Source organism: Oncorhynchus mykiss, chromosome 3, assembly GCF_057628025.1.
Source record: "Oncorhynchus mykiss isolate SJ-2025 chromosome 3, ASM5762802v1, whole genome shotgun sequence".
In the NCBI taxonomy this organism is placed as follows: Eukaryota; Metazoa; Chordata; class Actinopteri; order Salmoniformes; family Salmonidae; genus Oncorhynchus; species Oncorhynchus mykiss.
In genome coordinates this window covers 58,973,150-58,991,764 of record NC_143024.1, presented here as the reverse complement: position 1 = coordinate 58,991,764, position 18,615 = coordinate 58,973,150, and the positions used below count along the sequence as shown (strand labels likewise).

The 18,615-nt window shown below is 41.4% G+C and overlaps 2 protein-coding genes across 9 annotated transcripts; both read right to left on the bottom strand.

Annotated features, from left to right (window-relative positions):
- Nucleotides 1-4,193: 4,193 nt before the first annotated feature.
- Nucleotides 4,194-8,837, bottom strand: LOC110520054 (uridine phosphorylase 2). Its single transcript, XM_021597035.3, has 8 exons — nucleotides 7,330-8,837; nucleotides 7,135-7,209; nucleotides 6,885-7,020; nucleotides 6,622-6,780; nucleotides 5,602-5,716; nucleotides 5,289-5,498; nucleotides 4,951-5,097; nucleotides 4,194-4,802 (listed from the first exon to the last, which is right to left on the bottom strand). Exons 2-8 carry the CDS (start codon nucleotides 7,191-7,193, stop codon nucleotides 4,660-4,662), a joined length of 969 nt encoding a protein of 322 aa, XP_021452710.2. The 5' UTR covers nucleotides 7,194-7,209; nucleotides 7,330-8,837; the 3' UTR covers nucleotides 4,194-4,659.
- On the bottom strand, nucleotides 8,370-18,322 carry LOC110520055 (uncharacterized protein C7orf57 homolog). Of its 8 annotated transcripts, none has more exons than XM_021597036.3 (9): nucleotides 17,797-18,321; nucleotides 17,541-17,593; nucleotides 17,109-17,288; nucleotides 15,886-15,994; nucleotides 15,211-15,307; nucleotides 14,534-14,613; nucleotides 12,524-12,562; nucleotides 9,204-9,304; nucleotides 8,370-8,864 (listed from the first exon to the last, which is right to left on the bottom strand). In XM_021597036.3, the coding sequence occupies exons 2-9, from the start codon at nucleotides 17,575-17,577 to the stop codon at nucleotides 8,851-8,853; spliced, it is 657 nt and encodes a 218-aa protein (XP_021452711.1). In that variant the 5' UTR covers nucleotides 17,578-17,593; nucleotides 17,797-18,321; the 3' UTR covers nucleotides 8,370-8,850. The 8 variants fall into 8 exon arrangements, with proteins under 8 accessions (XP_021452711.1, XP_021452712.1, XP_090085765.1 ...); XM_021597037.3 differs by having other exon boundaries at nucleotides 17,118-17,288; XM_090229639.1 differs by having other exon boundaries at nucleotides 17,802-17,939.
- Between the last annotated feature and the right edge of the window lie 293 nt (nucleotides 18,323-18,615).

Sequence of the window (18,615 nt, the reverse complement as noted above, 5' to 3'; positions counted from 1 at the left end):
TGACTCGCTGCGGGCATTGTAAACTTTTGAGTCGCTTTGTGTTGGGAATGTTTGTTTCTTTGCGTACCACAGGTTCACCCAAGATACAGAGGAACAGAGAAGAGAGAGGAGCTGGAGAGTAGAGGTCAGCAGAGACTGACAGAGCTGAGGAGACGCATGGCAGAGCAAGCTGAGGGCGATAAGGAAAGGTAAGCATGCATCAAGGGTCCTGACTGCAGCAGCAGCAGCGCAGCCTCAAGGACGCTAAAGGAGAGATCTCGACAGTTCACTCCATGGCTTTGGATGATGTTCTGTATGTTATTCTTGGTTTATGTTTAACAATGACTCATTTATGAACGTTTATATACAAGTCCATTCCCATTTGAGGGAAATATCCCATGCGTTTCACAAACCACTGGTATGATTCGATGTAGTGTTTTCTCTTCTGTTCGGTACAGCCTCCTCTTTATCCATTGTCCTTGCTAAGATTCTATCCTCCTTTTAAATGCCTGGCATTTAAACCGTGCGAGGAGAAAGAGAGAGATGTTGAGTTAGTCAGGACAGGTTGAGGAGGACAGAGGACATGGGGACTGAGGGGAAGTAAGATGTGAAGGGCAGCTCTCTGGCAGCTCGTAAAGCTCTCCCAGCCTGCAGGGCCGCTGTGCCACCACAGATAGGTGGTTTCTGTGCTGAGGCTGATGTCCTTGGCCACTTCTCTCCCTTCCCGCTCTCTGTCCCTTCTGCCCTCAGGGTTTAGTTGTGCGAGGAGGTGCTGCTGCAGCGCAAGGAGCAGAGGGAGGCGCGGGAGCTCGAACGCCTGGAAGAGAAGAGACAGTCGTCTGGGGGCCCTGAGAAATTAGGTACGTCGCTTATCAGGACTTATTCCCATTAGCTGCCCTGATTGGATCTGCCATGTAAAATGCTATGCCGGGGAAGATTTGTGGAAGGTTTTGACCCACTGTTGGTTTTGAGGCATCACTGCCACTTACTGGTGGGATGGAGAAATACAAGGAAATTACTAGGCAAACATCATATGGATTTTTTGAAGTGTTTTTCCCACCCTCCACAGTGTCAAGGTGGGAGAAACGGCAGAGTCAGACCCAGAGAGGATGATGGGAGATACGGAGGTGTTTAACCTCTAGGGTACGTGGGACGCTAACGTCCCACCTGACCAACATCCAGTGAAATTGCAGGGCGCCAAATTCAAACAACAGAAATCTCATAATTAAAATTCCTCAAACATGCATGTATTATACAACATTTTAAATAAAAACTTGTTGTTAATCCCACCACGGTGTCCGATTTCAAAAAGGCTTTACGACAAAAGCATACCATGCGATTATGTTAGGTCTGCACCTAGACACAAAAAAATACATTTTCCAGCCAAAGAGAGGAGTCACAAAAAGCAGAAATAGAGATCAAATGAATCACTAACCTTTGATGATCTTCATCAGATGGCACTCATAGGACTTCATGTTACACAATACATGTATGTTTTGTTCGATAAAGTTCATATTTATATCCAAAAACCTCTGTTTACATTGGAGCGTTGTTATGTTTTGCCTCCAAAACATCCAGTGAAAGTGCAGAGAGCTACGTCAATTTACAGAAATACTCATCAGAAATGTTGATGAAAATACAACTGTTATGCATGGAATGAAAGATATACTTCTCCTTAACAAACAAAAAATACATAGTTCTCAATCCATCTTTAGGTTTTTATTAGCGAGCTGGACACAGTGAAGAAACTGTATGAATGTAGGTCCATTATCCTTCTACGTGAGGGTCGGCGCTGGAGACAAGAAGCAGGTACAGGGACAGCGCATTTAGTGAAACAGGACAGGACCAGCGTCTGGACAGGGGAAAAATAACGGCATCTATGCTGACACATGGAATAACGTGAGGAGCAGACAGATAACGAGGGGGTAATCAACAAGGTAATGGAGTCGAGGTGAGTCCAATATTGCGCAGTGGAGCGTAATGATGGTGACAGGTGTGTGTAACCAAGGGCAGCTCCCCCCCTCTCTGGCAGTTAGACGTGTGACATTCTACACAGTTTCGATTTGGTTGTAGTTTTTCTAAATTATGGAGTCCCCCTTTCCTGTGATTGTTTTTAATTAAAATGGTCAAAAATATATATTTTAAATTAATTCTTAGCAAAGAGCAATTTCTTAAGTTAGAATTTTGCTAACTCTCTTTTTGTCACCATGGAAGACCAAAACTCTCTCCCACTAAAACACGCTGAAATTTCAGGCGGCCTTTTCAAACTGCTCTTACACTAAAAGGGCATTATCATCATTTACACAATTCCACAGTATTATTCCAACCTCATAGTGTGGAAATATACACTTAGTGTACAAAACATTAGGAATACCTGCTGACCAGGTGAAAGCTATGATCCCTTATTGATTGCACCTGTTAAATCCACTTTAATCAGTGTAGATGAAGGGGAGAAGAGCCTTGAGACATTGATTGTGGATGTGTGCCATTCAGAGGGTGAATGGGCAAGGCAAAAGTGCCTTTGAACCGGGTATGATATTAGATGCCAGGCACACCGGTTTGAGTGTGTCAAGAACTACAGTTCTGCTCGGTTTTTCATGTTTAACAGTTTCCCATGTGTATCAAGAATGGTCCACCCCCAAAAGGACCCAAAGGACATCCAGCCAACTTGACACTACTGTGGGAAGCATTGGAGTCAACATGGGTCAGCATCAATGATGAATTGATGAATTGAAGCTGTTCTGGGTGCAAAAAAGGGTGCAACTCAATATTAGGAAGGTGTTCCTAATTTTTTGTACATTTCAGTTCATATAAAACACAGAAAATCACATTTTTGACTCCACTAGGCCTTTAAACATTTTGTACTATTACATTTTTTTTGCTCCAAACTCCGACCCCCCAGTTGGCCGGATGCGGGCCATATGTTTGACACCGTTGCTTTAAGCGTTTGGTTTTCTCCACTAGTTCCAAAGTTTGTTAACATGTGTCAATGTACTATTTTGTGTTTACTGCTTTTCTGACTCACTCACTGACACGAAACCCAGAAAATCATTCACAACAATGTTTAACCTGGCTCAACCAAACCTTACCCTCGTGCAGTCACACGTTCAAGTGGCTTCCCATCAAGGCCGGTGGGTGAATCAACATACAGTCTGTCTGTCTGGTACATTGTGTCATGACTCCACTGTGCAGGAGAGCACACTGGTCTACCTGCAGCCTATTGTGTAATCAGGCCAGTGACTGTCAGATCATCTCCTCCCAATTGAAATTTGTGATCAACGAACAACTGACCTTGGTTTGAGGCAGGTGAGGAAAACACAGACACGTTTGACTAGAATACCAAAATATCCGAAAGAAAATGACGGACAAGGGTGTAACAGTATCGTCCTCTTATTTTTTTTAAATGGCACCGGTATTTCCAGTGTACTGCACTTCTTTTGACCAGAGCCCTATTACTACTCTATTCCCTCTGTTGCTTTCCATATGGGGTCTAATCGAAGAGTAAGGGTTGAACAGGCCCTGCGGGTAGAAGGACTCCACAACACACTGTATGCCAAGGAGGTTCTCTCTGTACTCCAGCCACCCAGACCACCTCGACGGGACACTGACTCCACGGGATTCAAGTCTTCCACAAAGAGTGTTTAGCCCTAATTCAATCAAAACCGCTAACCAGTTGTCCAGGAACAAGTAATAATATAAATAGCATTTTCCCAGGACAGTGAGAGAGCATATTTGCATATGATATGAAGTTGAATAGCTTTTTACGCAACTTGGAAACCTGGTTGCAGGTACAGGTCATATAGATAAGTGATTTTTGTCCACAGTTGTCAGTATTTCTTCTTTGGGCTATTTCTGTGTCAATTCAGACTATGTTGGCTCAACTTTGAACATATTCCTTGCACTAATCCTCATATGCCTCCCTCTGCTATTCATCAACATCTGATACTTCATTGAACACAGAATTTCTGTGTTTTATGCCACTGTGACTTTAGATAAAACTTGCCTGTCATCACGACAAACCTTTCATGTATGTTTAGCTGTATATATTTGCTCATTTGACTGTGTAACATCCATGGGTATTGTAACAATATGCCGATTGTACTACGTGTCAGTGCAGGCTGGTCTAGGCCGCAATTCTGTAGTGTCTCATCTCCATTTCGAAGTTAGTCCTTTCTTACTAACCCATGCGGAATAAGAGGATGTGGACCCATATCAGCCAGGCCTGAAATGAATTTATTCATGATTTTAAAATGTCAGGTACAATGAAGTCAGATGTATTTCCATTTCTAAATATATCCCAGCTACACCAGTGCCTAACTCCTGCATGAGTCATTTGATTCAATTACAGTCAGAGTGCTTCTTTGTTTAAATATTTGATTCATTTTAAGTCACGGGACTTAATGTCATCCAGAAGTAACACAGACAAACGATTTCATCTACACAGTCAAAGTACTCAAGTCACACAATATATAATACCATACAAATATACACAAATACCACACAATTGCATAAGAGCCCACTCTTTGAGCTTCGTTTGCAAAATGTATTTTCATGTACTCTTACAACTCCGTTTAAATAATATCTGATCACATATCAACTTGTCTATATACATATATCCACATATCAGTTGGGACTGTAGCTATATACACTCCAAGGGCAGCAGAGGTGATCGGAGGGAGCTTAGACGACGAGGCCCAGGCGTTTCTTGATGAAGTGGGCCACCAGAACCTGAGGTCTCTGTTGGTACTCCACCAGCACATCATGAGGGGTGGCGATCTGGTCCCCATCAAAACGGTTCAACAAAGTCACGCATACGACTGCAGCTGCGGAGAAAAAGGTGAAATCTGTTAGAAATATCAAAACAATGTAAAAAAAGACGTGTAAAAACAAAAGCCTTTTTGATTACAGGTTCTCTCTGTCAAAGTTAGTGGCATTCGAGACAGTGGGACTGTCATTTATTTGGAATAATACCTTTGATGCCACAGGCACGACACATGGCTGCGAAGACAGTGGACTCCATCTCAATATTCCTGACTCCCGTGTTAAAGGCTTTCCTCAGGTACTCCAACTTGTCCTCAGTGGAGAAGGAGCAGAGAGCTCCATCCAGCCGACCCTGACCTGGAGGACCACAACAGAAAACAGACTGGGTTAGACCAGAAGGCTAGTAGGCAAGATTGGGAATGTTCATCCTAAATTTAAAAAAAGAGGCAGTCTGCGATTCAAAATACAACAAAACTTGCAGACTGTAGCTTTAACTTAGGGCTTTTGTGTAGCAGAGTGGACAGAGGTGAGTTACGTGATGTGGTTACCTTCATAGAAGTCACTGGTGCACATGGTGTTGCCGATGATGGTGGGCACGTCCTCTAACTCGGAGGAGCACTGCAGCAGCTCCTTGGAGACGCCCACGTCCAGCTCTGTGCTCCTTGTGACCACCTTACCTAGAACCACCTGCTCAAACTGGGCGCGGAAGAAGCAGTCCACCGCCTTGTCTGTGACCACTACTGTTCCTGGTGCCAGACCTGTAAGGGTGACATGACTTTAGAGAGCTGTGGCACTCAACTAGATAAACATGTATTAAACGTGAATCAACATTTGAAAGAAGAACGGACAGTATGCTCTTACCGACTCCACCGGAGGTGCCAATGCGGAAGAGGATGAAGTCGATGCAGCGGGCATGATGCAGCAGTTTGATGAGCTCATGGAGCATGATGGAGATGGAAGGGATGCCCATACCATGCTGCAGAAACAGTGGGGTGAGGTTAACAATCTAAGGTTAACAGAACTGCAGGAAAGCAGTGCTCGGCAGGTGGGGTGGCGAAGGTCACTACGTCCTGGTGTTGTGAAACGCCGACTTGTCGTGCATGCTCTCCCTAACGAGTAGACTGTATCACGGGGACATCCAGACGGTTACCAAAATGGACAATTATTTGTCCACGAAGGCTGCTACCTTACTTGGAGGAAAACATTTGGCCACGTTAGCTTTTGCCGGCGACACCGTGCTACAGCTGCGTGCTACAGCCCCCACTGGGAACGCACTGGTTGTATCAACGTTGTTTCCACGCCATTTCAATTAAATTCCTTTGAACCAACGTGGAATAGACTTTCAATTCCGTTCTGGCACAAAAAATGACTGCTGTGCATCACCCAGATATGTACCATACAATGGTGGTGGTAGTAGAGGTGACTATTGTGGTAGAGGTGACTATTGTGGTAGAGGTGACTATTGTGGTAGAGGTGACTATTGTGGTAGAGGTTACTATTGTGGTAGAGGTGACTATTGTGGTAGAGATGACTATTGTGGTAGAGGTGACTATTGTGGTAGAGGTGACTATTGTGGTAGAGGTGACTATTGTGGTAGAGGTGACTATTGTGGTAGAGGTTACTATTGTGGTAGAAGTGACTATTGTAAAGCGCTTTGAGCACCCAGGTAGAACAGCGCTAAATCAATCCAATACACCATTATTAGAAGATACAGGAACACACCAAACTGGACAAACATCTGATAATAACAGAACACCATTCCAGGTGTCAGTCACTGGCTTACATAGAGAATCTTCACTTCCATGTCTTAGACAGGCTATCGAAAGTCAAGTCAGGTCTTCATCGCGTGCGAGGGAGATGCGTCCTTCGTGCGATACTTACACTGATAGAAAGTACGGGTCCCACTTTGTACATGGAGTAGCGGTCGGTTCCCTCACAGATGTCTGTGACGTCATCCATGTTTCCGGGCAAGGCCAGCTCCTGGTGAATGAACTGGGCAAAGGACTTCATCCGATTGGCACTGCCGCCGACGCACACAAACTTCACGGGGGAGACAGAGAGGCCGTTGTAATTCCTTCGTCTATGAGACTAGCTTCCATGAATCAGGTACTTGCGCCTATTTTGTCTGGGTAACTTTCACAAACCTTGATGTCTCCGAACATCTCTGGTAGGTTGTGGGTCTTGGTCCCCAGGTTGAAGTGATAGAGAATGTCCTCTTCCATTGTATCCAAATGGGGGTTCTTCACATGGATCTGGGGGTTCTTGAAAGGGACCTCGGGTCTGTAATATCATTGACACGAGAGAGCACATGACAATTGCATAACAGAAGGTGCTTTAGTGCAGGACAATAACCAGTACTATAATAAAACCTCAAAGTAAAATACATATACTCACTCGATATATTCAGAATGGTCATCGACAGTCCCTATACCGTTCAGTAAAATAGGTGACATAGTTGTTCGCTGTATCCTAAAATAAATATGAAGAAAACATTTACAATTGCTATCAACTGTTGAATTATGACACAATATGTTGTAAACACAATATTTGTAGCCACAATATTACTACAGCCACAAGTGCAAAACATACCTTTCAGGCCAGAAAAGTTATTCTGAATTCAAAGGGTAATATTCTCTGTTGTACTGTGTAGCAGTTCCTAAAAACTATTTTGCCCGTCTCTGCCTCTTGGGCTGATATAACTTTGACCTGTGACTTCTCTCAGGAGTGATTGGTTGGGGAGAGAAGGGTAGTGACTGTCTGGTCCAGTCATTGGTCTGGTCTCTCCCACTGAAACATGAAGTGATCTCAAACAAACACTAACTTTGACAGACAAACTTTCCAAATACTTGGCCCAGATCCAAAGTCATGACTCGAAAGAGTATATATCAATATATATAATTATTATTCTTTAAACCTATTCATTACTTCGGTGGTGAAAAATACTGTACAAGGGCCATGCAATTGAAATTGAGGGAAATGGTTAAAAAGCCAAGTCAATGTTCTGATTGCCAGGTGCATTCAACCATTCTCAAAACATTCAACCATTCTCAAAACATTTCACCATTCTCAAAACATTCAACCATTCTCAAAACACGATGAATGTTGTTACAGAAACAAAAATGGCTGTCCTGGCCAGTTTTCAAATACGAGCTAGACTGTTACGTAATTGTCACAGAATCCCGGGCATCTCATGACGTTCAGGTTCCAAACCAATTGGGTGTGCACAAATATTTGACTGTGTGTGTGTGTATCATCAAAACATATTACCTTAACCGGTTGTTTTAGATATGCCTCATAAAACATTAATTTTAAAATTTTAAATATAACCTTTTATTTAACTTAGGCAACTTGTTTAATCATTTACGGGGAGAAATATGTCCGATGATATTGAATATTCACTTTGTATCCTGTGTCCATTACATCGGTAGAACACAATTTCCACTATGACGACAGTGGAAAAGAGGAAGGAACAATTATGTAAGTAAATTCACAGAGATCTCAGGTTTCTGGAACAATCTAGCTACGAGTCACGCTTCAACTAATACATGTCTAGATACCATTTCAAATGGTAATGAGAGCTTCACTGAGCTTCATTAAGCACACAAAGAGAATGAGAACACATCCAATGCTTCCATGCACAACACATTTATTTTCTTTAAAACAAATCTTTATAGCAACCATAACGAGGCACACACACACACAAAAAGACATAACACTTCAGAACAGCAGGCATTTTTAGAGGAGCCCTTCTAAGCCATAGACACCTTTTAAAAGTAAACCATCATTCCCCAAACTACAACAGATGAACAAGAGCATAGCTCAGGCTAGTACATTAGCTGTTAGTGTTACAGTGAAAATGCAGTTCATTAGCAACTTCAGGCACAGAACAGAGTGGGTCTGTGAGCGCAATCTAACAGAATCAAGTTTTGCAGTTGTGTATACGTCTAGGGACAAGAATAAACATGTAGCATGACAAGAGTGCCTTAACTCTGACTTGAACCTAAACAAACTGCTTTTATCGATCTATGAGCGGTTGTGAACAGGCAAAACCTGGTGAAGGAACGTTGTGGAGGAGAACATTGAGTCGTGCGTCACTGCCTTTGCTCCTTTCTACTCCTTGGAACCTGCAGGAATACACACATTTTGATTTGCAGTCCCACCCCATGATCACGGATAACAATGCAAGTCACGATTTCCCCGACTGATTTATCAACAGGCATATCATCTTGTCTGAATGGAACACCCATTGACATTTTGCAACTCTACTTCGGTGTCCTTTGTATCAATTATGTAGATCTATACATGACTTATTGTAAAATAAATCTATACGACTTCATACACATTCAATATTTTATTAGTTAGTCTATGGGGCATGTGCTTCTGAGCAAGGAGCCAAATTGCCAACTGAATTCAAATGACCTTGAAGTTCCAACATCAACCCACTGTCACGAACAGCTACTTACTTGATGAATGCGTATTTGGTGCCCCTTTCTGGTCCTCTAAATAGCCAAAGCTCAAGAGCGTAGACATGTTGACAGGGGTCGAATTCTGAGATTTCTGAGATCTGCAAGACCAAAATGCAAGCATTTAAAAACACAGTGGGGGGACAAAATGGGGCCTAAATAAAAGGCGGAAAACAAAACACTGAGCTCTTGAACATTTAGAGCTAGTGGAGGGTTCAAAACCATAAAAAACGTGGGAGAATCTGCCAGCTGATGGTAATATTGATATGGTAAGGGGGGGGGGGGGGGGAGTACACTAACAGCAAACACTGAATATGGACCCTGAAAACACTTACCTCTAACTGAGATACAGTTGAACTAATAACGTTTTTTGTACCCTACAAAATGGGTCAACAATATCTTCACATTTTAAAATGTCCTTTAATTCATTATGGTTCTAATAATGTATTGACTGTGAAGCCGTAACCATCAGACATCTCTGTAGGCCTATGTTTAACAGATCAATGTCACAGGTCACTGACAGGTGGCAAATGTTTTAAAAAAAACAACAACATTTGCTCAATGACTTGCATTGTAGAGTAAAGACCACATTGGTAGCAAAAACAAAGTCAGGGGAGGTCATGTCATCACACTATTTGAAGCTAGCGATCTGTTTGTTGATGTATTGGTTCATATAGCTAACTGAGCTGAACGTTTGTGAGGACATCTGTACTCTTTCATCAGTATTATTTGCAGACAGGCAAGTCTGGCATTGGCCCATAGTGATAGAGGACCCATTTCTGCATGGACATTGCCATTTAGATCTTCCACCATGTTGAAGTAGTTAAATGGGTGGGGATTCCTATGGGCTGGGAGCGATCAGATAATGTTTAGAGCATTGTCTACTGGTGACTCATAACCCGCAGTCCCCTTTGTTTTATCCGTAGGGCGGTGATTCATAATCGCAGTCCTCTGAAGGGCGGGTAAGAGTCGGGTTGAATAAAGAGATGCATTAGAAATCCCTAAATATAGCCTCCCGGGTGGCGCAGTGGTTAAGGGCGCTGTACTGCAGCGCTAGCTGTGCCACCAGAGACCCTGGGTTCGCGCCCAGGCTCTGTCGTAACCGGCCGCGACCGGGAGGTCCGTGGGGCGGCACACAATTGGCCTAGCGTCGTCCGGGTTAGGGAGGGCTTGGCCAGTAGGGATATCCTTGTCTCATCGCGCACCAGTGACTCCTGTGGCGGGCCGGGCGCAGTGCGCATGAACCAAGGTACATTTCCTCCGACACACTCCGGCTGGCTTCCGGGTTGGATGCGCGCTGTGTTAAGAAGCATTGCGGCTTGGTTGGGTTGTGTATCGGAGGGAGGACGCATGACTTTCAACCTTCGTCTCTCCTGAGCCCGTACGGGAGTTGTAGCGATGAGTTACTAAAAATAATAATTGGATACCAAATTGGGGAGAAAAAGGGGTAAAATTCAAAACAAAACAACAACAATTTATTCTGCAATTGAGGTTTTTGTTTCATTCTTTTTCATCTGCCATTAAGCTTTAGCGCCTAACTGTACGCCCGCCACATACATCCCTGTTGGAGTTTAATTCAATAAGAAGAAAAAAAAAAGCAGCGAAACGGAGAGTTGAAAATAAAAAGAAGGGAGAAAGAAGGCCAGAAAAGCAACGTTTGGGAAAGATTTGGTGACGTGCTAAAAGAGGATGATAGTGCGAGGATGATAGTGCCGATTACGTTATGTGTGATGACTGTGATGGTTTAGACAATTTCGAGAGTCAAAAGACAGGTACTTCAAATATGGCACCTCAGGGGAAATTGTAGCCAGATGGGTTAAATGGAATTGTAACCTAACTGAAAACTGACTGTAGGTCTATAAGCTCTCACTTAGCCTAATATAATATTAACTCCTGCAGAATTGAGCACTTATTGCAGTAAAGTGATACACCAAATGTACATTTGGACTCTGGAACAGGAGTAGAGAAATATGATTTATTTCTTTCAGCATCTTGAAATAATGAATGCGCGGTTAGGGAACGACTGTAAAGGTGCCATCTTTGTCAGCGTCATAAAAGCTGATAGCATTCCAGCCACATAAAATATGCATCCGAGACAAACTTAAACCTTATCAGAAACATGTTGGGTTGTTTTCACTGCTTTTCATTTCAAAATGATGTCATTTGGACATTTTGCACGGAAAGTCTATCATTTTTTGTTGTTGTTGCTAATGCATTTTCTTCCAGTACCCAAACGTCTGATGCACGAGAGAAGCATAGATGAAAGGGGAACTTAACCGACGTCAACTAGATTGAATTCATTGATTTGTCACATTGATGTTATAAATCACATTGATGATATTATTTCAGGGTTTATTTCATCTCCTAGGGCAGTAATGACTGAAGAAAAGCTGCATGTGTCCAATCATAGGCAAGTTGAAAAGCAGAAACATATCAAAAAATAGTCTGGAAAAAAAGAAATTCGGTACCATGTCAAAAAAAATCGTTCCGTCGTCACTGACTGTAGATCACATTTTCTATCAGCCTATTTGCGGGTTAGGGTCCCAGATTTAGTCGGGCAGTTGCGGATGGGTTATTAGGAATTGCAGGTGGGTCCGGGTGAACAAACAGCTGACCCATGCATCACTATTGTCTACTTCTTCAAGTTGGTTTAATAATGGTTTGTAAATGTCATCGCCATCTGGTGCCACAGTAGATCAATGACAAGATTTGGTTCAGGTCGCCGGCACTGCAGCTATTAGCTTTGTGCTTTTTTCAAACACAAAAGAAAAACCGACTACTTCAAAATGGAGATGGCCTCAATGGCGCTGCCCGTGCTGTTACAGATGCCATAATGGGACAAATAGAAAGACGAGCCCTTTAACTAACTCTATTCCTTGGCCACATCACATCGGCCTTATCCATTATAACAAAGTATGGGGCAGGGGTTTTGGGCAGTGCTATATTGTATGAGAGCTAGGGAGGCCAGGTTCAAGACTACCACAACAAATATTGTCAGCACATTGAATCTGCAAGCTTCTGGAGAGACAAAGGTGCAATCTGGGATATTTGCGCCTGATTTTGGTCACCAACATGAATGATATGAGGCCAATACCTATTGATTCTTGAATGATGTCAAAAGAAAATTGTATAACATAACTTGCCTCATGAGCTTGTGAGTAAAACGGTCCCTTCATAACTCAAAATTGAATGTTGTTTTAAACCATTGTTTTTAAACAAATGCCTTTGTTAACAATATATGGCTTCAAACATTTTAAAAACTATATTGATGATACCATTGAAGTGCATCCAAAGCGGTCTGTAAATGTTAAAATAGTTACATTTCTTCAGCCCCATCAATTGGTAGCGGGGCTGCTGGGCTGAAACACAAATACACCAAGAGTGTAGCTTTAATTAACACTCATAAACTGTTGCGCTTGGTAAATTACCCTAGTTTTCACATTGCAATCTATGTTTCACATTTAATGCATAAAATGTTGCAATGTGGCAACATACCATTTCTCTTCATCCACTTGCTTCCATGAATGAAGAAATACAAACACCATTGAACTTGACAAAAGGGGGGGAGCTTACACTAGCCAATAAGGTCCTTTGGTGAAGTCACATGACATGCAACTCCTCTCCAGATCACATGCTAGTGGGAATAAGGAAACTCTGAAATGTCTGACTTGCTAACTGGTTGAACGCAGCACTTGTAGAACATCAACTTGTTAGCAAGTCGTAAATTTCAGTTTGAACTAGCCGCGAAGGCAGAAATAGTTAGCTGCTACTGAAATTCCCCACAAATTGTTATCATAAAACTGTGTGTACACATTTCCTTCAATAAAAAAATGGAAACTCAAACTTGGGTGATAAACATTAAATCAAAATTTCCAAGTATTTGTTCTTAGGAAACGGATCAAATGCATTTGTTGCCAAATGGAAACAAGTGGGAGGGCCCTGGAAGTCAAAGGTAAAAGACAGTGAAAATGGCATTTTTAAGTAATATTGGCATGAGTCATATGATTTTAACATATTTTTTGTAAAGATAAAATATGGCCAAACAATGTTTTTATAAACGCATGAATAATACAGTACAATACTGCTGTAATAAATGTACAATATCATTTGTAAAAATATGGCCAGTGAATTATTTTTTCAAGATAACAATTTGTTATGAATAAAAACAATAATTATAATTCAAATACCTAATTTATATTAGAAACCAACATTTATGATTTTTGTAGTTACCGTTGTCACACAGTGTTTCCATATCTAACATTTTTTTAATCAAATAGATTTAGTATTTGTATATTTAAGGCCATTTTATATACGAAAAACTAATCCAACATTTGTTTGCATAGTTCTTTCATAATGTGTGCAGTAATTGAGTACACTATTTTGGGGCGATATGCAGCTTAGAAGAGACTTACATTTTTAAAGTTAGAAACAAACTATGTTCATCCTGTATAGGCCTAAGAGCTGGCCCCTGTTCTATCAAAACCGGTAAGCAGCAACAAATTATATATTTTTCCCATATTACTTCAAACACTGTCACAATTATTTTTGAATGAACACAGAAATGCTGTTACCAGTTTCTCCTTTGCCAAAATAATCCATCCACCTGACAGGTGTGGCATATCAAGAAGCTGATTAAACAGCATAATCATTACACATGTGCACCTTGTACTGGGAATAATAAAAGGCCACTCTAAAATGTGCAGTTTTGTCATAACACAATGCCACACATCTCAAGTTTTGAAGGAGCGTGCAATTGGCATGCTGACTGCAGGAATGTCCACCAGAGCTGTTGCCAGAGAATTTAATGTTAATTTCTCTACCATAAGCCACCTCCAAAGTCATTTTAGAGAATTTGGCAGTACGTTTCTTCAACTGCGGGATCATCTGAGACCAGCCACCCAGACAGCTGATGAAACTGAGGAGCATTTCTGTCTGTCATAAAGCCCTTTTGTGGGGAAAACCCCATTCTGATTGGCTGAGCCTGGGTGGATAGTGGGTAGGCCTATGTGGGTAGGCCTATGCCCTACCAGGCCCACCCATGGTTGCACCCCTGCTCAGTCATGTGAAATCCATCAATTAGGGCCTAATGAATTTAGTTCAATTGACTGATTTCCTTATATGAACTGTAACTCATTAAAATCGTTTAAATTGTAGCGTTTATATTTTTGTACTATATATATATATATATATATGAATCTTTGAGCCTATAACAAAGAGTTGTAAAGGTACCCAAGCTGCCTGGAGCTGCACTCTGCTGTGCTGTGAATTAAAAAGTATAACATTGCCATCTTGTGGATATATGGTGTAAACATTTCAATGGGGTCACTCACGTTTTCTTGAAATTGCCTGCTGCATCTTCATTCTTTCCTGATGCTAAGGACAAGTTCTCCATCTGGCTGTTAGGAGAGATCTGACAGCAAAAACAAGAAGTGTCTTGAATAGTCATTTATCATCTGGAATCACGTCAGGATTGAACACGGGGGTGAAAGATGGATTGAACACAGGATGAAGCCCCCTATTTCAGTTGGCAACATCAGCTTCTATTGGACATACTATGTCACTTTCTTCTCTATCACTGCAACTGCAAGAGAGGAATCTGATAAATCTAGAATAATCCAAATATGGTAAACGCAAGTGACAATTTGATGCTAATCAAATACATTTCAGCAACAGATGGGGACATAGCCAAAGATAGTGGTTGGTTATAAGTTCACTAGATACGGTAGGTGTTGAGTCTGAGAACTCTATCCATTGTTAGCTAATATTTGTAATGAGCTAAAAACATGTAGCTTTTCATGATATTAGGCAGGTGATATCATGCTGTCAAAAGGGAAGTCAATGTCCAAAATAATCTAAACAGGTCTGTCTGCATACTGGACTTCGAAGACCTCAGAATAACTATTAACTCAATTTATCGTAGCACAATATGATATGAACGGGGAAGTATTGTTACATTTGCTGGGTAGAGCATCATCAGAAGTGAAATTGCAAGGATTTCTCCATTCACCTTCTCTTTGTCATCAAAGTCCCTTTCCCAAGTTGACTTATTATCACTCCCAAAGGGAGCATTAGTTGACATGTAGTTTTGAAAGCTCTCGGTTGGGCTGGAAGAAAGACAAATTTACAAATGTCAAATAACCCATTATACTAATAATAGCCTTAGCCTGTATAACTGGGCTGCATTCAGCAGGACTCAACAGTGTGCAATGTTTGATACGTCAGAGACGGCGGATGTTCTGAAGAACTAGTTGAAGGATGTTGTGATAACAGTGGCCCAGAGGCTGAATGTGCATACTGTGCTCTGCATGGGTTTTGTGATATCAAATGGTAACCACGCCCATATTGATCAGCCCACACTCCACCACACCCACCAAACGGGAGCAAACACACAAAGCCTGTTGAAGAACGGTGTGCACCGTTTGGGGGAAACGTGTCATTCAGTACAAACCGCCACGCAATGTAGCAAAACATTTAACAAACTGAACACACCCCTGTTTTACAACAGGGTACAACAACCATACAACCTCAAACAAATATGAAATTTGGATGATCAATGCACACAACCCATATTGGCCTGGCTAAGTAGCCATAAATTACTAACAAACTAACTTCACAAATAGATTATTTTTTAATCCAGAGTAACCGTCATTATTCTCATCTTAATTTGCCTTTTTGGCTGTACCTTGCTTGCTCTTGAGCTTTTGGAGATCCAGAGAACCAGTTTGGAGCTTTGTAAGATGATGCAGAATTAGGTTTGGTGTCCAAATTGGTCTCCTCGTGCCACAATAAACCTGTAAATGAATGAAAAGAACTTGGTTACCAATGTTGTACACTACAGTGGTTCCCAAACTGTGGGGTGTGCCCCAGGGATAAGCGGGGGGGGGGGGGGGGGGGCTTTTTTTAAAGGAAATCAATCTGGCAACTTACTCTTTAAAGTTGTAATAGTAAAATGCACAAGCCGCAAGTTTGAAATTGGGTAGCGCATCATCAGTTTTCCTCGTCATGTCAGTCATTGCATACCTTATGGACCTTTACTATTGCATCTTAGCCACATTATCACTGCTCATCCATATATTTTATACTTATATATTCTTACCCCATTCCTTTACTAGATTGGGTGTATCAGGTTTTGTTGTAGGATTTGTTAGATATTAGGTTTGGTTGTGGAATTGTTAGATATTAGGTTGTGTTGTGGAATTGTTAGATATTACCTGTTACAGATACTGCTGCACTGTCGGATCTAGAAGCATAAGCATTTCCCTACGCCCACAATAACATCTGGTAAGCATGTGTATGTGACCAATAAAATTTGATTTGGAGCCATTTATAACTTGTCTGAGATGAGTGATGTTCCCTAAGGCTGAAAGGGGGGCCTGCGTGGAAAAGTTTGGGAACCCCTGGTATACTTAAGCAATAACCCCTGGTTAAGCACAAGGGGGTTGTGGTATATGGCCAATATACCATGGCTAAGGGCTGTTCTTAACGCACGATGCAACGCAGAGTGCCTGGAAACAGCCCTTAGCCGTTGTATATTGGCCCTATACCACAACCCCCCCCCCCCCCCCCCCCGAGTTGCCTTATTGGCATTATAAACTGGTTACCAACGTAATTAGAGCAGTAAAAATATAAAAAAATTGTCATACCTGTGGTATACGATCTGATATACCATGGCTGTCAGCCAATCAGAATTCAGGGCTCAACCCACCCAGTTTATAATAAACAATAAAAAAATATTTTAAAGTGTCTCGCTAGGCCATCCTTACAAACTGGATGGGTGTGTCATTTTACCTAGCTGCACTTTTTTACAGTCTATGAGCTAGACAGATAGCTAGCTATAACTTACTTCATTTCCACAGATGAAAGGGGAGATAATAGTCTTTGTTATTTCTAGGTCAAACAGAATACCGTTTTTACCCCTCTGTCCTCCTTGTTTAGCCAGTTTAGTATAAGCAGAATCGGACTCATTAACTCCAGTACGGCGTCCTTTAGTCCTCTCCTCAGGACCATTGTTAGCATCGTCAGAGAGCCCAGGAATCTGGGAAGTCGGGGCAGCTTTTGTTGAATCATCATCACCATTGCCAACGCCTAAAACAAAAAACACACACAATTATAAAGGCTTTGCTTCAAGTTGTTGCTAGATCGTTAGCTACTTCAACTAGCTAGCACCTTCACCTGGTAACTTTACATCTTAGAGGCTTGTTAGAATAAGACGTGTAACGTTAGCTAGCTAGCCAAGAGTCAGAATCAGAGATATTAGCTAGGCCTTCACAGCTAACGGTAGTTAGCTACGTTAGCTAGCTAGTCAGCTTTGCACATTTGAAGACCAATTGTACTTGCCATGGTCGTTTTGTCGGCGATCTGTGTCAGTGTTCATGTCTACTGTTGTCTTTCTGTTGAAAAAAGAACGCAGTACATTGTCATCCTAGCGTACACTGCTGGTCAAATTGCTAGCTCGGTAAGGACGTTAGCTTAGCAATAAGGCGTTGCCAGCTAGCGTTAACAGCTAAACGTGTTCGTTTTAGTACATGGGTGTAAGTGTAGGTAGCTAGTAAGTTAATGTGAGGTTCAAGCATCATTGCAAAACATTACTTACATTACCAGCTATTCTGCGTTTGCAAATCTGGACACCGGCAAAAATAGTGCGGAGAAAACCCGAGTATGGATTTCGAGCTAACTTGCAGGGAGTGACAAAACAAACGTCTGACTGTGTCGAGAGTTTTGTTACTATGGAAACAGGGCTGTAGCGTTACTTTTTTAGGAATATGTTCAATAACCTTTTTTCGTTAATGGGTTTAAAAACAGAAATGATGCGAAATTCATTTGAATTAGAGCTGATATCTATATTTAGTTTTTGACTGTTTATTAAATAAATAAATAAAATATTTAAATTATGAATAATCCACCAAACCCTTTATCTGCTCCATAACCCACAATATAGTTGAACAAATTTGTTCAAAAAATATATATTTAAAAAATAAGAATATTTTATCTTCTGCTTTATTATTTGAATACCTTGTAGCTAGACCTCTATTATGCCTAGTCTTAAAACATTAAGCTAATTTTCCATGAATTGGCTTGCAATGCAGAAAATGAAGACAACATCTTTCCTCCCATCTCTATGGAAGCTCGTTCCGGCCACCAAAAAATAAAATTCTGACTACAAGTTATAAGATACTAAGTCATTATTATGAGATAGTATGTCCTAATTATGAGATATGTGAGTCATTTTTACGAGATAAGCAAGTCATATTTGTGAGATAGTATAGTCGTTATTATGAGAGTAATTCATTATTATGAGCTAGATAGTCATAACTATGAGATAGTAGGTCATTATTATGAGATATGTGAGTCATAATTATGAGATACTAAGTCATAATAAGGAGGTACTAAGTCATTTTGTTGATGTGAGTTG